The 27,934-nt window shown below is 47.6% G+C and overlaps 1 protein-coding gene across 1 annotated transcript in view; it reads left to right on the top strand.

The window, feature by feature from the left end:
• Positions 1–27,934, top strand: part of Stacl (SH3 and cysteine-rich domain-containing protein) — a 413,237-nt gene that overhangs the window by 72,781 nt on the left and 312,522 nt on the right. Inside the window, exon 2 of the mRNA XM_089552214.1 lies at positions 19,713–19,917. Within this exon, the coding sequence (XP_089408340.1) occupies positions 19,812–19,917 (106 nt within the window). The 5' untranslated portion in view covers positions 19,713–19,811. The remainder of the gene's footprint in view (positions 1–19,712; positions 19,918–27,934) is intronic.

The raw sequence follows: 27,934 nt of genomic DNA, 5'->3' as shown, positions 1-27,934 counted from the left end.
ATGGCCCTTGGAGGAAGAAAGAATTTTCCTTCCGTGTAGGCGCCGCCATGTTGTTATGTATCTGTCGATAGGGCTTGCGGACCGAAATGCACGCCGGTGCTTACAATGAATATTCGGCTAGATACGAATATTCGCGTCAGGTCGAATATTCGAAACAACACGAATACTTGGATTTCGAATCGAATTCGAATACTAAAAATATAATATTCGAAATATATTCGAAAATTTCGAATATTCGCACACCCCTACTTAGCTGTATCTCAATAGAGACAGCATGTGAAAGTATATAGTGTATAGAACTCTTTAAACTGAAAAAGCATACTTAAAAAAATTTCTAACACTCATATATGAAACACCTATATATTCGTTCAAACTGACTCACATTTTCTCTGCCCTCTCTTCTAAATTTCGATAGAGGCGAAATTCTAGATGCCCGTGTACTGTGCGATGTCAGTGCACGTCAAAAGAACCCCAGGTGGTCAAAATTTCCGGAGCCCTTCACTACGGCGTCCTTCATAGCCTGAGTTGCTTCGGGACGTTAAACCCCCCCAAACCAATCTTCTACAATTTCTGTTCCCACGCACACCATTGATTAAGTGAGTTGCGGCGCCGACGTCGTTTCTTTTTCGGTTTTATCATAAAGCAAACACTACCGCTACTGTTGTTATTAAAACAAACTTTTGCTGCCATTCTTTTGATTCTTTTGCTTATTTATGTCATGCAAAGTGTCTTATTTGTGCTTTTGTTGTTTTGTATTTGTGGTTTTGTTTTATTCTGTTCAATTGCCTGTGCCCCCCCCCCCCCTATGTAATACCCTCTCGAGGGCCTTTAGGGGTATTCTGTATAAATAAATTAATTAATTAATCAACCATCCAGGGCTTCTCGGCGCTTTCTGAAGATTCTATCCTCACAGTGGTTCCAACGCAATAGTATTTAATTTCTTCAAGTAATCACCACAGCGAAGCTGCTGGAGCTTTCTCAGACAGCCGCCGCGGTGGCTCAGTGGTTTTAGTCCTCGGCTACTCACCCGAAAGACGCGGGTTCGAACCCTGCCCCTGCGGTCGAATTTCGAGAGAGGCGAAATTCTAGATGCCCGTGTACTGTGCGATGGAAGCGCATGTCAAAGATCCCTAGGTGGTCGAAATTTCGGAGCCCTTCACTATGGCATCCCTCATAGCCTGAGTCGCTTTGGGACGTTAAACCTCCATAAAAAAATTCAGGGGCAGTTTGTTGACCTAAATTGCGGTTAGGCGGGTGAGGCGAAAGCCTTTAGCGTGGTGTTACTACTCGTGTCACTGATGTGTGGTTAAGATGTTAATTGAGTTCACAATTGTTTGTGAATCTTCAATGCTTTAGACACTGGAGGGCGTTTGGGAGGCATCCGTCTGATTGGACGCCTTCTGCAAACACTCTCCAGCGTCCTAGACAAGGAGAACCCATTAGCACGCTCGGCTACGGAACGGAAGGATGGTGGTTCGAATCCAATCGTACACAGATATTTTTTCCTGTGATGACTAGAAATAGCGTGACACCTCTGCTGACAATCTTCTGCTGACAACCTTCTGCGTGGTTGTTTGTATAAATATCTCGTCCGAAGGCACAGACAAGTCTCCGATATTCATTCATTGCTTAATCGAAATTCAAGCGTTGGTTCCGTCGTAAATGGGGCAACGCCTCTTGACCTATAAAACGCTACGAGCGGGCGCTTCATCGAACGGCGCTCGGTTATGCGAGCTATGAAAGGACCAGCGGCGGAGTAATTTGAGGCTCGCGGTCATAACTGTCGACCTAGATTTGCGGCCTAATCTCCAACGTGCGCCGACTGCGTGACATTTGAATTTGCATGGCGCGGTAAGTGCATACGAGCGGCCTTTGTTCAACCTCAAGACGGACTGGCGACAAATTGCCCGAACTTCACCGGTAGTCTCTAAAATCCTTCAGGCCTCGTAATGAAAGGAACGCTTGGAAGCGGCTTAGTTTTTCAGGCATAGGTGTAAATGTTGGGCGTGAACTGTAATAGTGACAAGTTTAATTTGAGGCATTCTCAATGAATAAGAAGAACAGCCTCATCCGCACCCCTAATGTTCTGCCGGTAATGTAATCATACCGAACAATTCTGGACAAATGAATGTCTGAGCCGGAAACCGTTTATGAGAAAAAAAGTTTTCGCCTAATGTAATTCTTCACCATCATCATCATCATCATATAATCAGCCTGACTACGCCCACTCCAGGGCAAAGGTTTCTCCCATGCTTCTCCAATTAACCCTGTCCTTTGTCAGCTGCGGCCACCGTATCCTCACAGATTTCCTAATCTTATCCGCCCACCTAACTCTCTGCCACCCCCTGCTACGTTTGCTTTCTCTTGGAATCCACTCCGTTACCCTTAAGGACCAGCGGTTATTTATTGTAATTCATATTTCACTATAACAAAACATCTTTGCCGCAGATCACCGGTGGGCAGTCTTGCATTATTTTTCTATTAACTTTTTTGCTATGGTGAAATACCTTCCCCATTGGTTTTCTAAGGCAGTCTTAACTGTTCGATGCGACCGATGGAGACAGTTAAATGAAAGATTGTGCTTTTGATGATTCTGATGATTGAGATTCTGATGAGTAACAAAATCTTTCATTTAACGTGTTTCAATCAATCGTATCGAGCAGTTATGAGTGCCATAGAAATCTAATTGGAAAGGCTTTTGGCGTTAGCAAAAATGTTAATAGCGAAAAAATGCAAGTCTTCCGTAGGGTGGTTTGTGGATGCATTGATTGTTATAGTGAAATCTTACAATCTTACAATGTATGAAAAAAAATGCGTTCGCAAACTGTTTTTCGCTCGAAAATGCTTTTGTCCAGAATTGTTGGGTATGTGTACACTAATGGTACACTGAACCATTTGGTACAGATCAACTTTTGAAGAAACTACAAAGCTAAGACCAGGACGAGTCAGAAGAAGAAACACTCGATAACCATGGATTAGCGGGAATGTTCTTGACACCACAAAAGCAGGTAGATAGGATTAGCTGGAGGGCCTTCTTTGAGGAGCATCTGCCGATTAGTTTTTGAGTCAAATCCGAGTATTGCGCTCATACTTTTCGAATTACTGAATTTTTACTTTCTCACTTTTAGACCACCGTCTATTTGAGCGCACGAAACAGATGATGTGTTCTCAAAAGCGGACTTCGCGTCATTTTCGGACCAGAAAAAGATAGAGGCCATGATCGACAAGTAAAAAAACAAAATTTGTACACCTTCGACTGAACTCATTGACGCTCCAAGCATTACCTGGACGGCTTCGTCCGCGACTTGGACACTGTGTACACAGCGAACTCTGAGAAACAGGGTTGCAGTGATGGAATCTCCGAAAAGAGGACCTCATTTCAGCCGCCTTAAAAGAAACTCTGATCCAATCAACGCTCACAATTTTATTCCTTTATTCTGTGTTGCGTACATTCTCACCGCTACCTTTTACAGTTAGAGCCCTAACATGTTCCTTCTATATCAATCTGTGTCTCTGTGGGCTCTGCCAACACCAAGTTCCATTTTGTTTCCATCCTCCTTCATTTTACACTTTTGAGAAAGAGCGGAACAAGGTCAATAGCGAATCGGTATTCAGCTTCGCGGTGTAACATTTATACACGATGGTCAAAGCTGCGATGGCGGATCAAAAATTAGATTACTTTTCTTTTAGAGAAGCAACTTTGCTACGCCGGCTGTGTATGGGCGTTTTAGTTACTGCCCTTTAGTTATTCCTGTCCCTCAAAAATATACAGCAGTGGTACCTTGTATTTATTCCCCTGAAGAGCTGAAACCCTGAGGCGAATGAACGGGCCTGAAAGCAGTCTGCCGACAGCGCAGCCTGCTATGAAACCAAAGATGACAGATTAACACTAAAAGAATTAAAGGACAGCTAATGGATAACCTGTATCATAGTATAAACGCTTGTTAACGCCATTGGAGCGCAGCTGTATGCAACTAGACTGAAGAGGTTGCGTCATGGAAGGCGCAGTAAAGAAACCGGGTACTCGGTTGTACTAACTGAATGGATTTCAATGTATGCAAAATGAATGAAGGATGAACCAGACTGAAGAGGTTGCGACACGCAAGGTGCAGTACAGAAAGCAGGTACTCAGTTGGACTAACTGAGTGGATTTCAGTGTATGCAAAACGTAACCTTGGCGGCAGTTAATCAAAGGAAGGCATAAGATTAGGCAATCAGCACCGATATTTTTGCCGCGGCTGGCTCTATAAAATATTTATTTCGGCTACTTTAAAATATTTATTAGATGCGTATCTCCTAGACTCGACGTGATCTGTCTGAGGATGGCGAAAGCAATGATGACGTTGATAATCATCTGTGCTAACTGGTGTGACCAAATGGCCTTCCTGTGGCTGCGGCAAGAGGAAGGAACGTGTGCAGCCTGGATGAAAAATCTTCGGGACACATGCTTTCATCCCTGTAGTGGATTTGCTTAGTTGAGTTGTTGTATGCTACAGGTGGGATTAGACTTGCTTATTCTGCCGACAGTTGCTCCACCGCAGCGTCACTTATATGTTAATAATATCCCAAAAACCGGTCAGATCTGCGCCGCTATGCGCACAGTTACTTATGATAGTACATATTCCACTCCAGAAGTCACCATCTATGCACACATTCACTCACAGCAGAACATAATCCACTCCAATAGTCACCATCTATGCACACATTCACTCACAGCAGAACATAATCCACTCCAGAAGTCACCATCTGTACACACATTCACTCACAGCAGAACATAATCCACTCCAGAAGTCACCATCTGTACACACATTCAGACACAGTAGAACATAGTCCATTGCAGTGCCACCATCCATGCGCACACGCACTAACAGAATAACATAGTCCACTCCAGAAGACACAATCTACGCACACATTAAATCACAGTAGACCATAGACCGTCCCTGCTGTCATCATTTAGAGTCAAGATCAGTGTCCTGCAGGGATGTTAAAAGAATGCGTGAAGCCTCCCTTCTGCGTGTCTGGTTTCCACTCGGGTAGACGGCACTTTTCGGTGGGTATTAGATCCATGAGCTTGAAGTGGTGCCCTTAGATACTTTGTGCTTGCTCTCCCCGCCCATCGTCAGCTTCTCTATCTTTCTATTTTTTTAATAAGGGATGTAATTAGTGCACGAAATGCATTACAAGGTTACATTACGATTTTCCTGAGTACAGTGTGGTATTTGTAGGGTGACTTCTCAGGTAAAGACCACCCGGGAAATTGTTGCTGCGGGGGCACCAATGTCAGTAAGGACGAAACTGATGCGGTAGCAGCCATGTCAGTAATGATGATTACAGTAATTTACTGCAGCTATACACCTTAACGCAGCACTATATACGGAGAAATTTGCTATCAACTCAACGCAGCCAAAGAAAGACAAGAACTCACGACGGTTATTAGCCCATCGCTTTCATCTCATTATGCTGACTCCTCGGCCGGTCTAGCCTCCTAATTTCGTTAGCGCTGGTTAAAAGCGTCAACTAGTGAAAGTAACCCAGAGGATAGGATAATAAAATCGCGTTGATGGGCAGTTGGCGGGCTTACATTAGGGCAAAGAAGTAGCTCGCCTTGATTCAGCTGCCTTATATCGCAACGGCAGTGCGAAAGGCGCTGGCGCGGCTATATCAAACGAGGATTTGATGACCGCACGGTCGCTATTACCCTAGTGTGTAAGAATCTGCATGGATAAGGTCTGGAAAATGGCAGCACATTTCTTAACCCACCTTTGGAATGATGTCCTTTGAGAGTCCCTAACAAGGTTGCTCAGCAGAAAAGAGTGAAGCAGAGAGGGGTTAAGAACACCGAAATTCTGAAAAGCTGTTAGTGCATTTGTTAGATGTAAGAAGGGTGAGGTGTTCGCCGGACCTTACTCCTTGATGACTTGAATGTCAAGTGTTGTCCAGTGACTGTGTGTACATTGAATAACACTACTGTACTGTTAAATCGCGATCGACCTTCACAGCGGCACCAACCTTTTACAAACCGATATCACTTGCGAAGAACAGCATAAGTAGCATCAAGAAGTTTTGGCGAGTGCATAGAGACCAAGAGCAAGAGGGAGGGCAGGAATGGTAACCAGAAGAGTGTTCGGCCTCTACCCTGCACTGCGGAAGAGGAATTAGAGGATTGAAAAGGGAAAGAGAGAAGGGGTGAGGGGCCCAGTCACAACTGGTCCCTCAAGCCAGTCACTCACCGAAAGCGAAGCAATGCCTTGTAGTCAAACGCTGTGACCACGGCCCCGGAGTCTTATCCTTTGTTAAAGGGCAAGTATCGAGGCGGTCCAAGGAGAGTAAATTATTTTGAATTTGAATTTGAAATTTATTTTCTTTCTTTTCAACAGAAAGTGGGAGCCGGGGCAAAAGGCCAATTGGTCTGACGAGGTCCCGGCACCTGAAGCAGGGGCAGCGGTGCGCAGCACATACCATAGATATATAAGCATGATAACATTTTGGCAACAAAATACAAAGAATTGGTGACATTATGCACACAAAACGAGATGTAGAAGCACTGTATAGAAATTGTGGCCACGGTATATAACACACAGAAGCTGCAATATATATATATATATATATATATATATATATATATATATATATATATATATATATATATATATATATATATATATATATATATATATATATATAAATGCAATGGCGTAACAGAAATGGAAGAAGCACTGCATGCATTACAGACAACGTCAATAGAACACAAAATACACAATAATTATACAAAAGAGGAGCACAGGCACTGCGCGGAGATAAAGATAGGTTCCTCGATGTAGGGGCATGTGGATTTACAGTGTATTGTGCACTTCGCTGAAGACCAAAATCATTGAGCAAAGACACTCTCGAAACTATGGTCACACGATCGCAGTGCGCCTGGCGTCTGAGACACTGCGCGCTTTCCTGCTATGGGGAGCTATGCTAACGGGAAGGCAGAGGGTATGCATCACATTCGCTTCTTCGCTCCCTAGGACGCGGACGGACCTGAGAGTTTATTCTACGACTCCCGTAGTCCATGAGTGTGAGCTTTTTCACGCTGACTCGCACGTCTATCGTTTTAAACCCGGTTTGCAGTGGTTTCAAAAATATCCAAGCAGTCGTTAGTGTTCTTAACTGCTTGCTAGCACATTTAAACCTTGCTCTTGCAGGACATTTCCGGTCATTTTTTAGGTGATTGCTTAATGTACATCTTTTCGCGCGACGTATGTGCACAAGGCACATTTTTCACGTGCCGGTCCATGACCGATGCGAAGGTATTAGAAAGTGGGGCTGCATTCACGCAATTCATTGAAAGGTTTTGGAAGAAAATTTTGTCGTCGCCCACGTGTACATAGGCTTGTGTGAAAAAATGTTTTACTAAACTGGAGATTAGCAGAAAAACGAATTGCTTTAACAGCTCAGAAATCTTCTGCGACTATGGATGACAGAAAATTGCCTTTAAGGCAGCATTCCTTCGTTGCGCTATGTTACCACACTCCAAAACTGTGAAGCCCATTTGATTGGTCTGAGGTTTATTATCTATTACACTTCGCGGTGCTTAGGTTAGTTTGCCCTGCAGGTATACGGATTCTGTCTTTCACTTGTATTATATATAACCTGTTACCGGTTTGGTTAGGGCAAAAATTTTTATTCTGCTGAGGTACCAGCATAATGTCCTACTGAAAGTTTCCATATGACGAGTTCTGTAATATCATATGCCTCCATTAATATTTTATGGAATCAGTACGGAGCATGTGGAGTCGATATGGACTATATGTAAGCCCGTTTGGAAGCTTACGGACTTCATATGACGTCATGTACACTGTGTAAAAATCATATAGAAGTTATGGGGAACGCTTACGGACTCCGTACAGACAAGATATAGATTTCAATATAATTTCTATATCTTATGTACTACTCCATACTCACATAATTCCATACGAGCGGCTCATGTGGAATGTTACTAAAGTGTTATGTTTAGCTATCAGCAAGTTGCTGTTCCGATATATCGCTCCGCTTCACTTGAAAGCAACACTCTGAGCGTAGGCGGGCTTGAACTATGATGTATTTTGACACTGAATTTGAGCAAATAATAGTCATCGTCATCAGTCCAACTTCGCCTATTGCAAGAAAAAGGCTTCTCCCATATCATCATCATCATCTTCAGCCTGACTACGCCCACTGCAGGGCAAAGGCCTCTCCCATGTCTCTCCAATTAACCCTGTCCTTTGCCGGCTGCGGCCACCGTATCCCCGCAAACTTCATCATCGTATCATCCGCCCACCTATCTTTCTGCCACCTCTGCTACGTTTGCCTTCTCTTGGAATTCACTCCGTTACCCTTAAGGGTCACCGGTTATCTTGCCTTCGCATTACATGCCCTGCCCAAGCCCACTTCTTCCTCGTGATTTCGACCAGGATGTCATTAACCCGCGTTTGTTATCTCACCCACTCCGGCCGCTTCCGATCTCTTAACGTTACACCTATCATTTTTCTTTCCATAGGTCTCTGCGTTGTCCTTAATTTAAGCTGAACCCTCAGGGTTAGCCTCCACGTTTCTGCCCCATAGGTGAGTACCGGTAAAATACAGCTGTTGTATACTTTCTTTTTTTTTTATTTGATATCTCAAGGGCCCCCGGTATGGGGCATTACATGAGGGAATACTGGTAAACTGCCATTCATGATCTGCGAGAATCTACCATATGCGCTCCACTTCATTCTTATTCTTCTAGTTATTTCCCTCTCATGATCTGGATCAGCTGTCACTCATATATATCTGTAACCCATATATCGTCTGTTAACCCTATTCTCTTATTACTATTATGAATTTGCATTATTACGCAAAACTAAAGCAACAAGAGCGATGGAGACAGAGCGAGGGTTGGAAATAGATTGGGGGCACTGTCCCACAGAGTGGATAACGCGTATCACGACGAGACCTGGATGGAGGATCGATAGCCGAAAGGCGCCGACCGCCTCGTCTGTAACGGGATGACAGAGAGTGGTTCGGCTTCTCAGCGCAGCAAGATAGCCTCCAGCTTTTGCATGCCCCGGGGATCGCGGCCTAATGCGAGGAGGAATTTCTCATCCGTAATGCAGCGAAGCTCCGGCCCGCTATGCAGGAACCGAGCTAATGGCACCCACAGCAATTAGTCGCCACGGTTGCGGCGGGCGTCTGGTTCGTTATCAACTTTATTTTATCTCGCGTCTTCCCGCTTTTCCTTGTCTTGTCTCCCCGCGTCGCATCTAGGTCAATGACCGGTACGTCTGCCGTCTCGCATTCCGACCATCTCCTTCAACGGTTCTCTCGTTCTTTCCCAAGTGCCGGCGTTGCTTATGGTTAGTCTCCACCTTTTATCCTTCGCACAAGATAATTACTCGTAATCACTGCGTTCGCAGTACGCTTCGACTAATTTTCAATAGAAATTTGTCGCTTAATCATTGTGACGTCACTCTCTCGTTTCTTTTTTTCCTCGCAGCTGATTTCTTTTTCCTGTCGTTCAGTTTCGTGATTATTCACAGACTTTTTTGTCTTATTTTTTCTTCTCGCTGTGCCATTACACGCTTTCTCTGCAGCCAAACCGAGATTTCAAGAGACCACCAAAATTTTTGTTTGTTTGTTTGTTTGTTCGTTCTTTGTTTGTGTTTGTTTGTTTGTTTGTTTGTTTGTTTGTTTGTTTGTTTGTTTGTTTGTTTGTTTGTTTGCTTGTTCGTTTGTTTTTTCATACAATACTGCCAGCCTTGGTAGGCCCACGCTGGAGGGAAAATACAGCATGAAAAAGAAGGCAAAGCCAGTATTTAGGACAACAATTAAAAAGGAATCCACATGCATGGATTCTAGCACAAAGTAGCCAATTGAACACAGCGAAAACTCATGCCAAATTTGCGTCCCAACGTTCAGCAAGGTGCGAACTAACTTAAGCGAAGTGTGAAGATTCTTTCTAAAAGAATACACTGAAATACACCTATATAGTGCTTTCAGGTTTACTTATCGGTTCGTCTCCGACACGATGACCTTTGCTGTGCCATCTTAAGCTTACCGGGCCATTGTTTAGCCGAATTACTTGCTATTAAGGACTAAATGAAAAGCGCGCCGAAAATGCAGTTGTTTCGCAATAATCAATCTCTAGTGCAGCCCGTTCACAGGTTGACAGTGATTGATCAGCGTGATGAGGGGTTCTAATGAGTTCGCTCGGTTCATTATATCGTTGCGCCACGCCCCGGTATGATGTTCCCGCGCGCCGCTTTTTTCTGTCATCCGGCTTGACTAATCGACCGGCGATGTCATTCTACTCGTTCTCATTTGTGTGGAAACCGTACGTCTCGCCCTGGGCCCCTTTAATGGACGCACACGGGCTGCTAGCGTCATGGCGACAGGCGATAATGAGAAGATAATTGACGTCGCTCACGGCCTTTGCGGCAGTCAAACGACAAAGCACCTCGGGATAGCTTCCTCCATCAACAGCAAGCCACCGCTATCCAGGACTCCTCAGCTTACTGGGAAAAAAAAGCAAGAAGAAAACATTTCCCCTGTGTGAACCCAGACACAATGTGCACAATGCGTGCCGCGATTCGGTGAGCCAAAAACAAAGATCAAGTTTTAAATCTATCAATAGCTCATGAACGCAAAGGACTCCCCTGGTGTGTGCGATGCCAGTGCATGTTAAGGGTACCGAGGGGGTCGAAATTAAGGCGGAGCTCTCTACTACGGCGCCCCTCATAGCCTGAGTCGCTTTGGGACGTTAAACTGCACACACTCTACACATACCGCACACCATGCCAACGAACAGCTGAAATCAGTCTTCCAATACTATCCTTCTCTTTGTCGAAATTGCGTGCCCAGAAAACAAAAAAACTTCGTGACGGCAGTAAAAGCTTGTGTGATCGGCGCTTGTCGAAAAACAAATTCCCGGTGTGGTCAACTGCGCTCAGTTTAAAGGCGACAGCGAGCTTACGAGAAAAACTGGCCCACTGACAACTTTGAACATCGTTAAAGCTGCCATGCGTTGATCATGACTTTTCCAATGTGGTCTGGTCGGAGTGATAAGTCCGCGTACCACCGCCATAGAACCTACATAGAAAAACAAACAAAAATTGGAGGGAACCCTTAAGGTCCGCCTTAATAGTAAGAAGCGACGGCGTTGATGTGTTGGTGCCCATATATGCGGAACTGGTCATTCTCTAATGTACCCCCTTTGTCAGAAGTAACCGAACAGCAGGTTCTTATTTTTCAATCACATAACGGACACTTTACGGCGCCCCTGAAGACCGAAAGGGGTCACAACGGGAGGACAAGCGCTCACTTTACTTCGTACAAATTCATAACTCAAGTGTTGCCGTAAGTGCGCCACGCACATGTTTGTTTGTTGCGCCACGCACTTGCTTCGCTATGAGGTTAAGAAACAAACTACCTGTGCCCGGTTACTTTTGGCAAAGAATGAACGTTCATAGATTCGTGTCAGTTCTCTTACTACTCCTGGCGCAATGGTGCAGCGGTTAAGCAATGTGGCATTGCCCTGAGATGGCAGGTACCCCTCCTGGCGCATCGCTTAACCACTGCATCACTGCTTCAGGAGGGCCATGATGACTCGCAGGTGCTGCCACCTGTGAAGCGTATGCGACCCAGGTCGCTCTGTCCGAGCAACCTCTCGCGACAAGTCATTTATCTAACGGCCACCTGCCACATTGGTCAGTTTGCTCACAATCAGGCGGGCAGGTTGTGATGACGCCACATGGTCACGTGACCTATAGGTGGCCCACGTAGGTTGCTTCTCCCGGTACTTTTCGCTCCCAGCGCCGTCGACGACGCCAGATTTTCTGCAGAACGGATGTTTTACCGCTTCGCGGCAATATTTTACAGCGTTAGCTGTTACTCGCTCTTACCCGTAGTCCCCTGCGTAGTTGGTGGCGTCCGCAACCACAGTCAAAGACCACACGTCACGGTGATCGGTCAGCACGCATTGCCGTCAACGTGACGTCACTACAAGCGACCTGGCAACACTCCCGCTTCCACCCTCAAACCAAATACCGTTTCCTGGCATTCCGCCATTGTCTCGTGGCAGCTAGCGCCGAACATTTGTGTTGCAGACTCGTAACTATCCTAGAAACTATTTTAGTTAAATATATTCTTGGACTTGTCTACCGCATTTTCTTTTTCTCAGTGCTCGCACGACGCGGCAGTACTCTTCTCACCGGCACTGCGAAGCTCCCCTGGGCAGGAATACAGGTCTACGCTCAACTTGAGAACACGAAACCCACACGCGTTTGTTAGAGGCGCGAGACGAGATGTAATTTTCATAAGCCGTCCAGCGTGGCTCAGATAATCCACCGGTACTCCACAACATCGACGGTTTTTGCCAGACTCTTACGATGCTGTACTAGGCCCCCATCCCCCGGCGTCCCGCAAGGCGGTTAAGCCTGCGGCCGGCCGTGAGGCCGCTTCCCCGAGGCGCCGTATCATGAGAGCCTGGCCACTATAAACCCCCGCGCGGACCTGGTTTCTCCGTAACCAGAAACCGACGCGTCGGTAGCCAGACTTGCACGCCCCCGCGTGCGGAGGAAGGTAGCATGTATTTGAAAACCTTTACATGTTTGGACATGCCTTCCGGGCCGATTTTCGTGGGTCCAACCTGAGTATAAACCCGGGCCTGCCTCCGCTCAGGCATCGGACCTCACACGCGCGACTGGCCCTCACAGTCGCCTGGGAGTCGCTGCCACTCCCATGGGGTTTTGCATCCCCAGAGGATGGGTCCCGGCCGTCCCATCCCCACCGCTGGCGTTGCACCGAAACAAAACCTAGCAGCCGAAACCGCACCGGTCCGTATTCGGTGGCGGGGGGGGGGGGCGCAGGCAGGCCGCACAGTCGGATTTCCCCCCCTGTCATGACGAACAGTAAGAGAGGGTAGACGAGGAATACAGCCGCAATATATTACAGCACAAGTTTAAAGAGAGCATTTGGCAGCAACTGCAACGGCCCGCACGGTGAAGAAATTGAGACTGGTTTTCAGGAATTGAAGTACACACCAACTCTCTAACTTTTCTTGGAGGACATCTTAAACGCACTGAGGAGAAATATATGAAAGAAGGAGAAAGATACAAAAAGGAGCCGCATAGTGGTGGACTCCGGAAATATTTTCGTCCCCCTGGGGCTCTGGGAGAATTCATTTCTGCAGCAGTTGGAACGCGCGAATCACGGGTGGTATCAAACGTTTCTTTTCCTCTACTTCCACCTCGTCGATAAAAAAACGAGAAAAAGCGTGCGGCTTCGTTTGGAGTTGTCTCCGCGTGACTGAGCTGACGGCCGGATCAGCGTTTTCTGCAAATACGGGGCCCTTTTCTTCTGTCCCGATCACGGCTGGCTGGCTGGGTACGCCCGCATGGACTCCGGCGACATTGCGACTGGGGGCGACTTTGTTTGAACGGAAGACTGCCCGCATAGGCATTTTTTTTCCTCTGCTCCTTCTCTAACAACGCAGCCCTCTGAGCTGATTCTGAGTCTCCCAGGCGGCATGGTTGAAAAGGCAGCTGCTCTCCCTCCTCGACTCTTCTTCTTTGCAAGTAATGTCCGTATTGGCCATTACGTGCGTGACGTCTGCGGTCTGCACGCACAGAAAAAGAAATCCCGTGGGCGTGTGTTTCCTATGGGAAGCCTACAATGTTCCGTAGCTTCGTGCGCACTTCAACGTGGACGTCATTTTGTGGGCGAGCCGCACTTCCTTTTTTTTTTGCAATTTGAGCTACAACGTGCTGCAAGTCACACATATTTCAACTGCGCCTTTCCCGGCATCTTAATGCTCTCAGCAGCTGGCGGAGAAAGCGCATTTTGCCGACATTTGTTTCCTTCATGTATCTGAAACGCACAATATCCCACATTAGAGAAGGTGAGAGCATGGTAGGCCCTTTGGGGTACACATACCAACGTGAAGAATCCAGGAAATAACTTCATTTAATTGGAGTCTGAAACCTCTCTGAAGGAGTAAATAAATAAATTCGTTATGACAGCTGGATAAGCGATAACTGGATGAGGCGTGAGCATCCGTCTCGCATGCGGAAAGTACGGGGCCATATTCCCGGGCCATATTCCCGGTGCCATATTCCCGAGCCTGGTGCTCATCAACATCACAAAGATAGCTTTGCCTTGAAAACGATAACACCTGTAATCAAAACATTTCTCAGCCTTCCTGAGATACTCCCAGTAGGTTCATTTTTATTCTTCCATGGTCCTGTAATAACGCTAAGGAGTACTGTGTCCAACCTCCTTCATTATTCCAATACAGTGTCAACAAGCCCTTTCGTGCCAGTGTAGTCAGCCGAGGAACATTGCATTGCAAGATTAGAGGCAAAGACAAAAGCAAAGTATCGTCTCGGTTTTTCAATCAATATTTTTGTTTCTGTTTTCACGCACTCACCCAAATCAAGAGGGGAGTTCAGGAGAGCGTGCGCTAATCCTCGAACCTTGGAAGACGGGCGAACTCGTTCAAGCGTGCCTAATTCGATTGGATTCGGGTTTCCATTCTAAAACCGAGATAATCTCCGTTAATCCCATTATCCTCGGCGGCAGAGCCCTCGACGTACGCGTCACTAGCCGTCTGGGACGAAAGGAACAAGCCAAGTGCACGGATTCTTGCATCTGGCTCGGTCTTGAGCAAAGCAGAGAATACGGGGCGACTGCGGAACGAAAGAAAAAAAAACATGTTCGGTTCGGTACGGTCGTTACGAAAATGCCCTCTGAAACGAGAGAGCATTAAACTCGGTCTGAAATAAAGAAAAACGTCGAAACAAGTCCAAATGGGCAGAGATTAATAACGGAATCCTGTCGGAGTCTTTTCTTGCAGTTCTGGGAGACGAAGGTTGAGGACCCTTTCGCCATCTTTGATGCAGTTTCCCGAAAAGGGAACCTCAATTTTCTCGACTGAATAAACCCTGATCCGGTCAACACTGATGATTTCCTGTTAGGGACAGTTCGCCCTCTCTTCCCCATTTTTGTTCTTGATCCTTATTCCACCCCTCCCCCCCCCCCCCCCCCCCCCCCCCCCCCGGGAAAAATAATCTATCTCCTTTCACATCGTTGGGCAGCTCCTTCGTCCTAGGGGGATCTTGAGTTCTGTTTGCCGACCGAAATTAATTTTTTTCCCCTGTTATTTTTTTTCGACCTCGACTATGGCACGTCGTCTTCGTTTTATTTATTTATTTATTTCAGAATACTGCAGGCCTATGTGGCCCAAGCAGGAGGGGCGAACAACATAACAACACACAAAAGAAACGAAAAAACAACACACAGCATCATTCGGCGATAACAAAAGGAAGATAAAAATTACCGACGATTACGTTACTTCCTAATGCGAAATTTGAGCGCAGCAAATAAGCTGTTTCACCTTTTCGATAGATTGAGGCAAAGAAATCGAGCAACACATGTATGCGCTATCACAGAATTTTTTTTTTTTTCACACGTATTCGCAATTTCGGCTCGGGCGGTGCACATATACAGATCCGCCGCCACCGATCTGGCTCTCTGATTGCCACCGCACAGGGGTTGCATTGGATGAGGAGCGAAGAAAGGAATTAAGTTCGAGCCGGCGCTTTGACAACCGGAGACTCGCAGGAAGAGGGGGGAGGGGGCCGGCGTGTACACCCAGCGGCAAACGATGGGGGCAGAAGCGCGCGCAGCAAGCGGACAACACGATAAAGGGAGGAGGGAAGAGATAGCAGCGACTGACTGATGCCGCTGACGCCGATAGCGCTGGGGGGATGAAAGGGGGGCGGAGCTGGTTACGAGGCCGACGCCGACGACGACGCGAAACCCAGGAACGGACGCCAAAGAGCTGCGCTCTAAAAAGAACAGCATTAAAAAATACAAAATGAGACAACTATTTTCTTTATTTTACCTTGAGCGCCCTCCGGGCCACGATGTTCATGTTTTTCCATATTGTCTTCAGTGTCTTCCCTTAAACTGGACATCCCCACTGCAGATATAGGTACTGCCTGACGTTCGGCTCCCGATCCCAACACCGCGGAACCAAATCGCGATCGTGGCACCCGCATTTCGCGGAACCAATTCTCCGCCATGGCATCCGCATTTCGCTGCAGGCGAAATGCAAAAGACGCCCGTGTGCTGAGCGTTGTTCCTGGATTCTAGTCATGGAAGTTGGACATCTTTTTTTTCCTTATTCCTCTTTTCTCGTTTCTCGTCCTTTCTCGTCGGTCTTTCTGTGTGTCTCGTTTTCCACTCGAGCCTTTCCAGTGTTTTTCATATCCGCTAATTTAGTATTATTCGTGTAAGAAGATGCCAAAGCTTTCAGTTTCCCCCGAATGCGGCTGAGTTTTATGCATTTCGACTCTGAAGCAGACCAGGTGAAGGTAGGAGTCTCGTAGATGACTCCGAAGCCGCCATGTTGGGCTGCTACATCATCATCATCATTTTTTTACCCTTAAAGGCCTCTGTTGAGGCATTACATAAGAGGGGGGGGGGGGGGGAACAAAGTAAATGCAACTGAGAATAATACGTTAATACAACAAAACATAAGGCAATAAAATAAAATGAAAAACGATACATCACAATACAACATTGGTCAATAATGAAGCGAAAGGCTGAATTAGGCGGTAACAACCACAACAAGAAAAAGAGTAAGTATAACTGGGAGAAGTTTGAGACAAATGGGCAATATCTTATACAGGGTGTTTCACCTAAGACTTTCTGCAATTTTTAAAAATAAGTTATTTGAATTAGATGCGCGCTTTTTCTGGCATAGCATTGTCAGTGGTGTAGTACATCATAATGCAGCTAAGACGTGCTAACTAGCAGGATTGTTAACTGATATTTAATAGTTAACTTTTAAACTATTACCGTTGGGCTCCTTAATTATTGAGAGGCATGTAGCCCACCGTAAGTAATGTCCATATCAGTTTTTAGAGTTTCGAAAACGCGGTTACCCTTGGCGCTATGGCCCAACAAATTTCGCCTACATCGCGCCAAAATACATGCGGTTTGAGAAGCTTGCAGGCAAAGCAACCTCTCCAGTGAACCTAACTCGTCGATATAGCCAAAATTTGTTGGGCCACAGCGCCGAGGATAATCGCGTTCTCTAAATTCTAAAAACAGATATGGACATTACTTACGGTGGGCTACATGCCTCTCAATAATTAAGGAGCCCAACTGTAATAGTTTAAAAGTTAACTATTAAATATTGGTTAACAAGCCTGCTAGTTAGCACGTCTTAGCTGCATTATGATGTACTGCACCACTGACAATGCTATGCCAGAAAAAGCGCGCATCTAATTCAAATAGCTGATTTTTAAAACTTGCAGAAAGTCTTAGGTGAAACGCCCTGTATATGAAAAGTATATGAGTATATGAAGTGTATGCAGTATATGAAGTATATGAAGTATATGCAGTATATATGCAGTATATGAAAAGAACTATTCCTCGTAACATGTGTTGAAATTCATTTGCCTAAAGCGCATATTTAGTACCAAAGTTCCTTTCTTTAAGTGATGGCGCACGTGTACGCGTTTCAAAGGCATTCGAAAATCCAGAATTTGTGCGTGCTGTTAAGCCAAACGGCGTTTTAATCGAAGCGAATGTCGTTGAAAAAGTTTATGCGGTAAGACAAGACCTGCGGCCGAGCCGAAACGCATTCGATTCGACGCAAGTTTAAGCGCCCGTGCAGCAGGGATGTAAAACCACATCCTACCGGGGCTACTTTAAGCTCGAAGGGGGCTGTACGAGGGCTAAGTGCAGGAGTTCCTGTGGACGCCGCTCAAAGCCATGCGAGGCTTAAATTGTCCATGTACTATTTATGACTGCTAAGTCAAGCGGTACAAGTTTTACGAACCCTTGAGCTCGTATTCGTTCTTTTCCCTTTCCTGTCTCCGTCTGTTTAGCCTTTTGAAAAGTTCAGAAAGGCTACAGAAGTTTGTGCCTGCGTGGCAGTCGAGAGCTCCTCAAAATGCTTGCATGCAGCTTTTACCAAGACATCCTCCGTCCTGGAAAGGAAAAAAAAAGACAGTGTAAAAAAGAATGGACGAATATCGCAAGGGAAGCCTAGCGTGTTTCACTTACGAAAGAGGGCATGCTGCAAAATACATCAACTCCGCTCTGTTCGATCGTAAATGCTGAACGGCTGCAGTAGGAGAACGGCTGCCCCACCTTGTCACTTTGCCGTACGCTTTACGAAAGTGGCCCAGGACTTAAGCGCACTTCGAGGTAAGCGCACTGGTAACGAAAGACTCAAGTGATTGCGTGTGGTTCACAGACTTCGTGTTCAAAACTCCATGCTTGGGGGGAGTATCTTTTCTTTACGAGAAAAGAAAAGAGTAAAATCCTCTGACCAATGGGAGGCTCTCCTACTCAGCTCCGATCCGAACACTCAGACAAAGGTCGTCCAACTGGCCGAAGACGCCGCCAGGTGCCAAGACTTTCTGGAGTCTTTAGGCGAGAGAACTAAAGCCCATCAAACTGTTGCAAATAAAACTTCTACAATCCAAGTTACGAGAAAGATATGGTGCTTCTATAACTCGGTGCACGTATTTCATGTGAGTCCGCCGAGGCAGCTTGGTCGGTAAGGTGCTCGGCTGTTGAGCGGGGTCGGTTTCCGGTGCGGAAGTGGTTTTAGTGCGCCAGCGTTAAAAACCCGCAATCAGATTTCACCGATGTGTGTCTGTCCGAAGCCTCTCTCCGTGACCTTCATGTTACTCGCAAAGAGCAACCTGAGTCTCACAAGCCCAACCGGTGGCAACTCTACCGTAGCAGGGCAGTGGCGCATCGCTTAACCGCTGCACCACGGCACTACATTGTAAACAATGGGACGTTACCAGACCAAATATGTTTTCCTGCCGCGGCTTCAAAAGCAATGCAACCACGCGCGTAAAATGCATAACATGGGCACATAGGCGCGCGTGCAATAAAAAAAAATACAGGGTTGTAGATATGTACTCAGTTTCTTCCCAACTGAGGCAAATACATTTCCATTACTGAACGCAAGTCCTCGACACCAGACACGTGCAAGCGTCCTCCTCATCCCTATGAGCGCCTCCTTAGCCAAAGAGGGTTAAGGATGGTCCGAAAATTAGATGGTTCCTTTCGACGCTTCCTTGGGTTAAGAAAGCACGTAGTGCTACTTTTTTTAGGTACAGCAAATGCTTAAGCTAAAGAACAGTCTCCCCCGCCGCGGTGGCTCAGTGGTTACGGCGCTCGGCTGCTGGCCCGAAAGACGTGGGTTCGATCACGGCCGCGGTGGCCGAATTGCAATGAAGGTGAAATTCTAGAGGGCCGTTTACTCTGCGATGTCAGTGCACGTTAAAGAACCCCAGGTGGTCGATATTTCCGGAGCCCTCCACTACGGCGTCCCTCGTAGCCTGAGTTGCTTTGGGACGTTAAACCACAGTAAACCAACCAACCAATAAAGAACATTCTAAAATTTGGCCCTTAGCATCACATGACTTTTCATGTGGGCAGAACTCTGGTTTCGCAGTTGTCGATTATGCCGGTAAGGATTAGGCTGATCACGAAGACAACGATAACAGTTTTGATAAGCTCGCGTCGTCCTCAGTGTCGCACGTGTCGCACGGTCGGGATACCTTCCTCATGCAGAGATAATAACCCATCTTCTGTGTTCGTTGTATGTGGTGGGTTGTTGATGACGTCGACAACGATAGCGTGTTTTTGATAAGCGTTTTCGTCTCCGATTTGCGCAGGTGCAGCACGGACAAACGACAGCCGGTACACTGGCGAGTGAGAGGAGAGAAGACCGGTTCGTACCATCCTCGGCGCGTTCATCCACGTCCCGCCGCTGAATGACTATGACGATGGATAACACCGGGTTCCGGAAGCTTGTGCGCCACGCCCACGATGAGCCCATCCGCAACCACAACGCGCTGAGCTTCAAGCTTCTACGAACCGGTGAGCACTTCGCGATTCACCTGATCAAAATTACTGTTTTCGATCGATAGTCAGAGTATCAATGCGAAAGCATTATACTACGCTATGTTCGCGGGGTCGTGTCCGCAAATTGTGTCGGCAGCAGTTGTGAGCAACTCAGAAGAGATAGCGTCAAACTAGTGGTTGTAATCGAAAGAGAATGATGTGAGGATGCTGCGCAAAAAAAGAATTTTCAAAATCGGATGAGTACTTAATTAATTGGAGCCAAAAATGCCTAAAAAGATGGCGGAGCCGGGGCAGGAAGTGGCGCCATATTTGAAAACGCCGGAAGTGCGGGAGCACGCGACCGGAAGTGTGGGCGGAGCCAACGCGTGGCGCCAAATTTGAAAGCCCGAAATGAATACTGAGATGCAACGAGGGAAAATGCGTAGTTAATCGAGACCCAATCAATAATTAATAGTTATAGAAAAGTATTAGAGAGGCAAAGAGGGGCAAGGAAAAGCAAAGAGGCGACGAGGGGCAAAGAGAATCGAAGAGAGGCGACGAGTGCCGAGGAGGCGCCAATGCTTTTCCATTACTCCAGTGTGGGCTACCACAGTGATCTCGGAACATTTTTTTTTTTCATCTCAGTAGTGTCTACAGATTGCACACGAAAAAAAAGTGAGAGATGGTTGTTCAAACGTTCTTTACTATATATTTCCACGTCACCTGATATGAGCTTCAGTGTCTTCAAAAGCTGTCAGCGAAATCTTGACATGCATGCCATTCGATAGACTCACGACAGAATGAATATCAGTTCTTACCTACGGACACCCCACTTTTAGCGTTGCCTTCACAGGCAAGCATTTTGATATGGCACGAAGTCAAGCATTGCATTTATAACACAGCAGATGCAGCCAGGCGTCATTTTGTTTGCTGCGCAGTGCTGCTCCCGAGCCTCTCGACTACGCTGACGCGAACAGTCCACATTGCCGGTATGAGACGCCTGTCGGCCATCTGCGCAGCCCTCAAAATGCTGAAAGCTTCAAATATTTGCTCAAAGCTGTCGCAGACGGCCGTTTGTGTTTCGAGCAGAACGATGCAGCTTTCATACGAGACGCTTTCAGACCGGGATGTCTCTTCGCAGCCTTCTTTCGAAAAGTAACGTTGACTTCCGCTTCTTAGTCATCCTATCAGTTATAAACGTCACGTTTTCTGCCTTCGTTTTGAGTATCACGGCGAAACGCTCAAGAATCAACCCGTGTCTGACGCGTTTTCTAAACAGGATATCGGGTGACGTTCTTCAAAGTGGCACCCGGTTTTTCAAGACACTTGGTTTGACGTTGCTGTTTATATTTTATTCCTTTGCGGATGATCTTAGCGACGTGGCTAGAAATAGCCGCGCCCGCTTGAAAAGCAGGGCTATTCTTGGGCAGCCTTTGGGCACGGGCGTCTCCGTTATACCAAGATCCATTTATCTCTCGCCTGGTCGGGAAGGGACTTAAAAGGGTTAGGACCTTGAACGACATCCGGCTTCGGTCCACGCTTTAGGCGGGGTCCTCTTTTGTTTCCTTTTATTTTCACCGTCGCAACGAACCCGCAAAGGAGCGTGTCCAAGGTAGTGGCGTAGTGTCGTCGCTGCGTTATTTTCGGCTGTGCTTCGGTCGCCGCCCTATATTTTGACGTCCGATCGCTGCCTCGCATGCTGGGACGTCCAGGAGACTTGAGGGTACTTTGCCCGAGAAGATACACTAGGCTTTGCGTGTGGGTATTACAGATACGCTGAGTGCTGCGCTGGCGTCATTTTTCACGCCCCAAAGCACTTACCGCGGCAGCTCTCCCTGGCGTCGTTCGTGACTGGCTTATAGCTCGTCGCTTCAGATCGGTAGCTGGCCATTGTAGGTATCCAAGGAGACTGTAGATGGCGCCAGCAAAGAGTGCCGGAACTACACCACTTTGATTTCGATGCTAGCCAGATAAGCTGAGTTCAGCAAATCAAGCCCTTGCCTGCTCCTAATTTTTCTCATTCTCTCCCGTCCGCTAGCCTGCGTGTCCTGGCGCAGGTGAGGGAGAGCGCACTCACGTATACCAACTTACTGAGAAAAAGGCGCGAACAATTTTGATTCTTAGGCGAGTGAAGTGGATGTATCGTTGCCTTCTCATAATTCTACGGAAGTGAAACTCATCATGGTTGAGTGTGTTTAATTCCGTGCATAAGTTTCTCTTGAGCCCAGAGACTGTCGGCTTTTGTTTGTCTGAGTGAGTGATGTGCGCTGCTTGTCTCTTCAAGGGGTGTCTTCTTCAAGAGCGCGCTCATTGAAATTTCCTTTGTAAGTTGTTGCTACGATTAGGCTTATGAATACTTATTGGGATTAGGTGACCGTTCGAGCTCTGTTCGTCAGACATGTGGCAGCGCTGAAGGTAGGGTCATCGAGAGAAGTTGCCAGCCTTTGGATCAGACGTCTTGAGTAGTGACGTGGGATTAAGGCAACATGTTTTTTTATTACGCGTAACATTGCAACTTTCGCAAACGCTTTCTTTAATTAGGAATTTGCTTTCACCATTATTACATTTCCCCATTCCCCAGACACGGTTGACGTTCATCTAGTCTTTTTTTTTTTGAAGCCTAAAATCCTCAAGGCGCTCCAACACACCGATTCGTGCTTTGAATTCATGCGATTGTTTTTTGACCCAACAGCGCTTTTTTTTTTTAAGTGTTGTTTTCAAGTGGTAAATGGGCTGCACCTTTTCGTGCTTTGAAGATTTGTCCACTTTATGCCCATACAAATTTGTCGAAACACGCCTATTTTCTGGCTTTAATTAATGCTGGAACTAGATCCCGGCTACATTCCGTTTCTGCCGTTAAAGGAGTTTGTGGCAGCCACTGAAGACAGCTTACCTTGAGTTCTTACATATTGTAAGCTTGTTTCACCTTCCCTTCTTGCAGTTATCTTTTGCAGTCCACCCTTAAGTCAAAAACAAGTAAATATAATCGGATACTGCACCCACTTAGCAGAACCAGCATGAACTGTGTTAGTTAGTGGGAGAACGTGCTTGCATGTTGGATGTACAAATGTGTCTTTATAGCGAGCAAAAGGTGAACGTTTTGTTTTAGCCTAGCAGTATATGTGCTGCTAGCTACAGACACGAAAGGAATTCCGTGTAAAGCGGCTAGTTCATCCCTGTGAATCTTCTCCGCACAATACGTGTATAATTCCGAAGGGCTCCGATAAAGCCTTTATTTATCGTACTGCCAAACAAGCCGGTACAAAATTATATTTTATATATATATATATATATATATATATATATATATATATATATATATTACAGAAGCCAACAGCCGCAGAAACCAAGGGACACAGGGAATTTTTTATTGATTTATTTTATTTTGCGGTGTTGATCAATTTAGACCTCCGAATTCGGAGGTCGTGGGCTCGGTTCCCACCGGCGGCATGTGGTTCTTTTTCTTCTGTTTTTCTAATCAATTAGCTTTAAGCCATAACATATTCAGTAATATTCAAAATTGATCAACACCACAAAATAAAATAAATAAATTTAAAACTCCCCTGTGTCCCTTGGCTTCTGTGGCTGTTAGCTTCTCTCATATTTATAACGAGCCCCTCATTCCCCTCTCTTGTTTGCTTAATTATATATATATATATATATATATATATATATATATATATATATATATATATATATATATATATATATATATATCCGGATCATAAGAGGGAAATAACTAGAAGAATAAGAATGGGGTGGAGCGCATACGGCAGGTTCTCTCAGATCATGAATGGCAGTTAGCCTATATCCCTCAAGAGAAAAGTCTGTAACAGCTGTATCTTACCGGTACTTACCTATGGGGCAGAAACGAGGAGGCTAACAAAAAGGGTTCAGCTTAGGTTAGGTTAGTGAGCTATGGAAAGAAAAATGATAGGTGCAACGTTAAGAGATCGGAAGCGGGCAGAGTGGGTCAGGGAACAAACGTGGGTTAATGACATCCTAGTCGAAATCAAGAGAAAGAAATGGACTTGGGTAGGGCGTATAACGCGAAGGCAAGATAACAGAGGGGTCCTTAAGGATAGCGGAGTGGATTCCAAGAGAAGGGAAACGTAGCAGGGGGCGGCAGAAAGATAGGTGGGCGGACGAGATTAAGAAGTTTGCGGGGATACGGTGGCCGCAACTGGCAAAGGACAGGGTTAATTGGAGAGACTTGGGAGAGCCCTTTGCCCTGCAGTGGGCTTAGTCCGGCTGATGATGATCAGTGTGTATATATATATATATATATATATATTGTAAAGAGGAAGACGCTTAGCAGACGGAGCAACAGAACCGATGCGCGGGGCGAGGCGAGAAGACGACGATCGGCAGCTGAGGCAGCAGAACCGACGCGCGGCGCGTGGTGGGAGCATCAACTGTTCTGCGACCGGACCTGTCCTTGCCCGCTCTAACCGGCCTTCACAATCAGTCATCTCTTGCCAATAAAGGCCGTTACATCTTGGTGGAGGTGCGGGGTAGTGATAGTCCGGTTACGTAGCTCCAGGACGGGATTCCGCAACCTCCACCAAGATGTAACACAGACACAGTAACTAGCCTCAGCATGACGACAGAGGACAGCTCGCTACTGCTCCAGATCAAGCAGTTTGTCCGTGAGGAGGTTGCGCGGCAGCTGTCGCTTCTTCCTACTGTTTCGGGTTCATCTACCCTGACTCCGACACTTCAGCACGTGATCCGGGAGCAAGTGTCCGAAGCCCTGCCACCGGTTTCCTCCCAGCCTCCTGTCGCTGCGCCACTTACCTACGCCGAAGCAGTCAGGCGTCTCCGCCGAGACGCGTTAGTTTCGTACCAGCATCCACCGCAGTCGACACCATTTCGTCCTGCCCGGCCACCACCGCAACGTTTCCGTCCATGGCGGACGCCGGACAACCTACCCATCTGTTATGCCTGCGGCATTCCTGGCCACGTGATGCGTCACTGCCGCCGCCATGTTTTGTCCCCTGCTGCCGTTACCGACCCTCGCGGTTACGCCTACGCCCCTCCCCAGCATTTTCATCGCACTTCGCCTTCTGAGACCACTGGTTCCTCCGATCACGGCCCCTCTATTCGCCGCCGCTCTCCATCTCCGCGTCGCCGCTCGGTTTCCCCGATGCGCCGTCGTCCCTCTTCCCCTTCGGAAAACTAGTGCCCGCAGTTCCGGAGGCAAGAACTGCGTGCTCGTCGCCAAGCTCAAGACCTCGACTTTCTCCGGCCAATTTGATCACCGTTTCTGTGGAGGGCACCGATGCTTTTGCGCTTGTTGACACCGGTGCTGCTGTCTCTGTACTCAGTGCAAAATTATGCCGCCAGTTACGAAAAGTGATGACTCCGCTACCTGGTTTTATGCTTCGCGCCGCTAATTCGCAAATTATCGCGCCTTTGGGGGCCTGTACAGCCCGAGTTGCTATTCAGGACGTTGTGTACATTGTTGAATTCATCGTCTTCTTATCGCCGTCTCACGACGTCATCTTAGGCTGGGACTTTCTCTCCCAACATGAAGCTGTCATGGACTGCACTCGTTCCGAAGTCACCCTTCTTCCCTTCGGTGACGCCTCTGTGAACGCTTCCATTAATCCGTGCTCCAAGTTGACTGTGACTGATGACGTCGTGATCCCGCCGTGCTCTGCTGTCCTCGTGTCTGTTCATTGCGACGCTGCATCCAACGGCCCTGTCATCTTCATCCCGTCCGACTCCTTCGCTTCTCGTCACTGTCTACCCCTGCCATTCGCCGTGCTTACCGTCTCAGCCGGCTGCAGCGCCATGCCCCTGACGAATCCATTCATGTGCCCCTCTACTCTTCTTCGCGGTGAATGCCTGGGACGTGTCCAGCCTTTCGCCTCCGTCGTCGCCTGGGACCCTTATGAGGATGACTCCTGCCGCATGCAAGTGTCTTCACTTACTTCTTCCCCACCGTCTCCTGATTCCGCTCCCGAAGCCGTCTTTGCGCGCTCAATCGACTCGAATCTTTCGCCACCGGAGAAGACCCAGCTTGCGGCCCTGCTCGATAAGTTTCGGTCATCGTTTGACTTCTCTCACCACCGTTTGGGCCGCACCTCAGCTGTTACCCATCGGATCGACACTGGTGCCCACTCGCCGTTGCGCCAACGCCCATATCGCGTCTCGTCCACCGAACGCCAGGTTATCGACGCCCAGGTAAATGACATGCTGCAGCGTGGCGTCATACAGCCATCGCGCAGTCCTTGGGCTTCCCCCGTCGTCATTGTCACCAAGAAAGATGGCTCTATACGCTTTTGCGTTGACTACCGGCGCCTGAACAAAATCACCCGCAAAGACGTCTATCCGCTGCCTCGCATTGATGACGCACTTGACTGCTTGCAGGGAGCTGAATTCTTTTCTTCTTTAGATCTACGTTCGGGTTATTGGCAAGTCCCGATGGCCGACGCTGACCGCTTTAAGACAGCCTTTGTGACGCCTGACGGGCTGTATGAATTCAACGTCATGCCCTTCGGACTCTGCAATGCCCCTGCCACTTTTGAGCGGATGATGGACACAATACTGCGCGGCCTGAAATGGAAAACATGCTTATGTTACTTGGACGATATCGTTGTTTTCTCCCCCGATTTCCAGACACACCTCGTTCGCCTCGAGCAAGTTTTGGAATGCCTCGCGACTGCCGGGCTTCAACTCAATTTAAAGAAATGTCGCTTCGCCGCTCGCCAGCTGACTATTTTGGGCCACGTCGTGTCGAAACAGGGTGTCCTTCCTGACCCAGCAAAGCTTCGTGCTGTCTCTGAGTTCCCAAAGCCCTCTACAATGAAGGAACTTCGCAGTTTTATCGGCTTATGTTCTTACTTCCGACGCTTTATCCGAAATTTCCCTTCTATCATCGCGCCTCTGACTGCCCTTCTTCGTGGCAGTAGCGACCTATCAAGCTGGAGTCCTGCCTGTGACGAAGCGTTCATCACGTTGCGCCGTCTACTTACCTCTCCGCCCATACTGCGCCACTTTGACCCTGCTTCTCCAACTGAAATCCACACAGATGCCAGTGGCGTTGGTATCGGTGCTGTTCTTGCTCAACGCAAACCGGGGTATGCGGAGTATGTTGTTGCATACGCGAGCCGCACCCTGACGAAGGCAGAGCAAAACTACTCAGTCACCGAAAAAGAGTGCTTGGCGATCGTTTGGGCGATCGGGAAATTTCGGCCTTACGTATACGGCCGGCCTTTCGAGGTCGTCACGGACCACCATGCCCTATGTTGGCTGTCCTCCCTAAAAGACCCAAATGGCCGCCTCGCCCGATGGGCCTTACGCCTTCAAGAGTACGATATTCGTGTCATCTATCGCTCTGGCAGGAAGCATAACGACGCCGACGCTTTGTCTCGTTCACCTCTAGCCAATGAAAGTGCCTCTCCTCCCGCCATCGACTGCGCCTCCTTGTCATTGGACGATATGCTCAACGAGCAGTCTAAGGACCCTTGGATCACTTCTCTTGTACGCTATCTTTCAGACCGTTCTGCCGTATCGGTACCGCGCGCAATCCGCCGTCAGGCTGCCCACTTCACTATTCATGATGGGATTTTGTACCGCCGAAATTATCTCTCTGATGGCCGCAAGTGGCTCCTAGTGATCCCTGGACATTTACGCTCAGAAATATGCGCAGCCTTTCATAGCGACCCGCAAGCTGGTCACGGCGGTGCTTTCAAGACCTACAACCGGCTTCGCCTCCGCTATTACTGGCGCGGCATGTATAACTACGTTCGAAAATTCGTCCGGTCCTGCCCCGATTGCCAGCGCCGCAAGCCGGGTCATCACCATTCGACCGGCGCTATGCAGCCTTTGCCTTGCCCATCCAGGCCATTTGAAAGAGTTGGCATTGACCTGTATGGCCCACTTCCCTACACTGCTGCAGGAAACCGATGGGTCATCGTCGCTGTAGACCACCTGACCCGGTACGCCGAAACAGCTGCCCTCCCAGCTGCTACGGCGCGGGATGTTGCAGCCTTCCTTTTGCACCATTTCATCCTTCGGCACGGAGCCCCGCGTGAACTTTTGAGCG

The sequence above is a fragment of the Amblyomma mixtum genome, chromosome 1 (assembly GCF_055824585.1).
Source record: "Amblyomma mixtum isolate Tamu chromosome 1, ASM5582458v1, whole genome shotgun sequence".
NCBI classification, from domain to species: domain Eukaryota; kingdom Metazoa; phylum Arthropoda; class Arachnida; order Ixodida; family Ixodidae; genus Amblyomma; species Amblyomma mixtum.
This window is presented reverse-complemented; position numbering and strand designations above follow the sequence as displayed.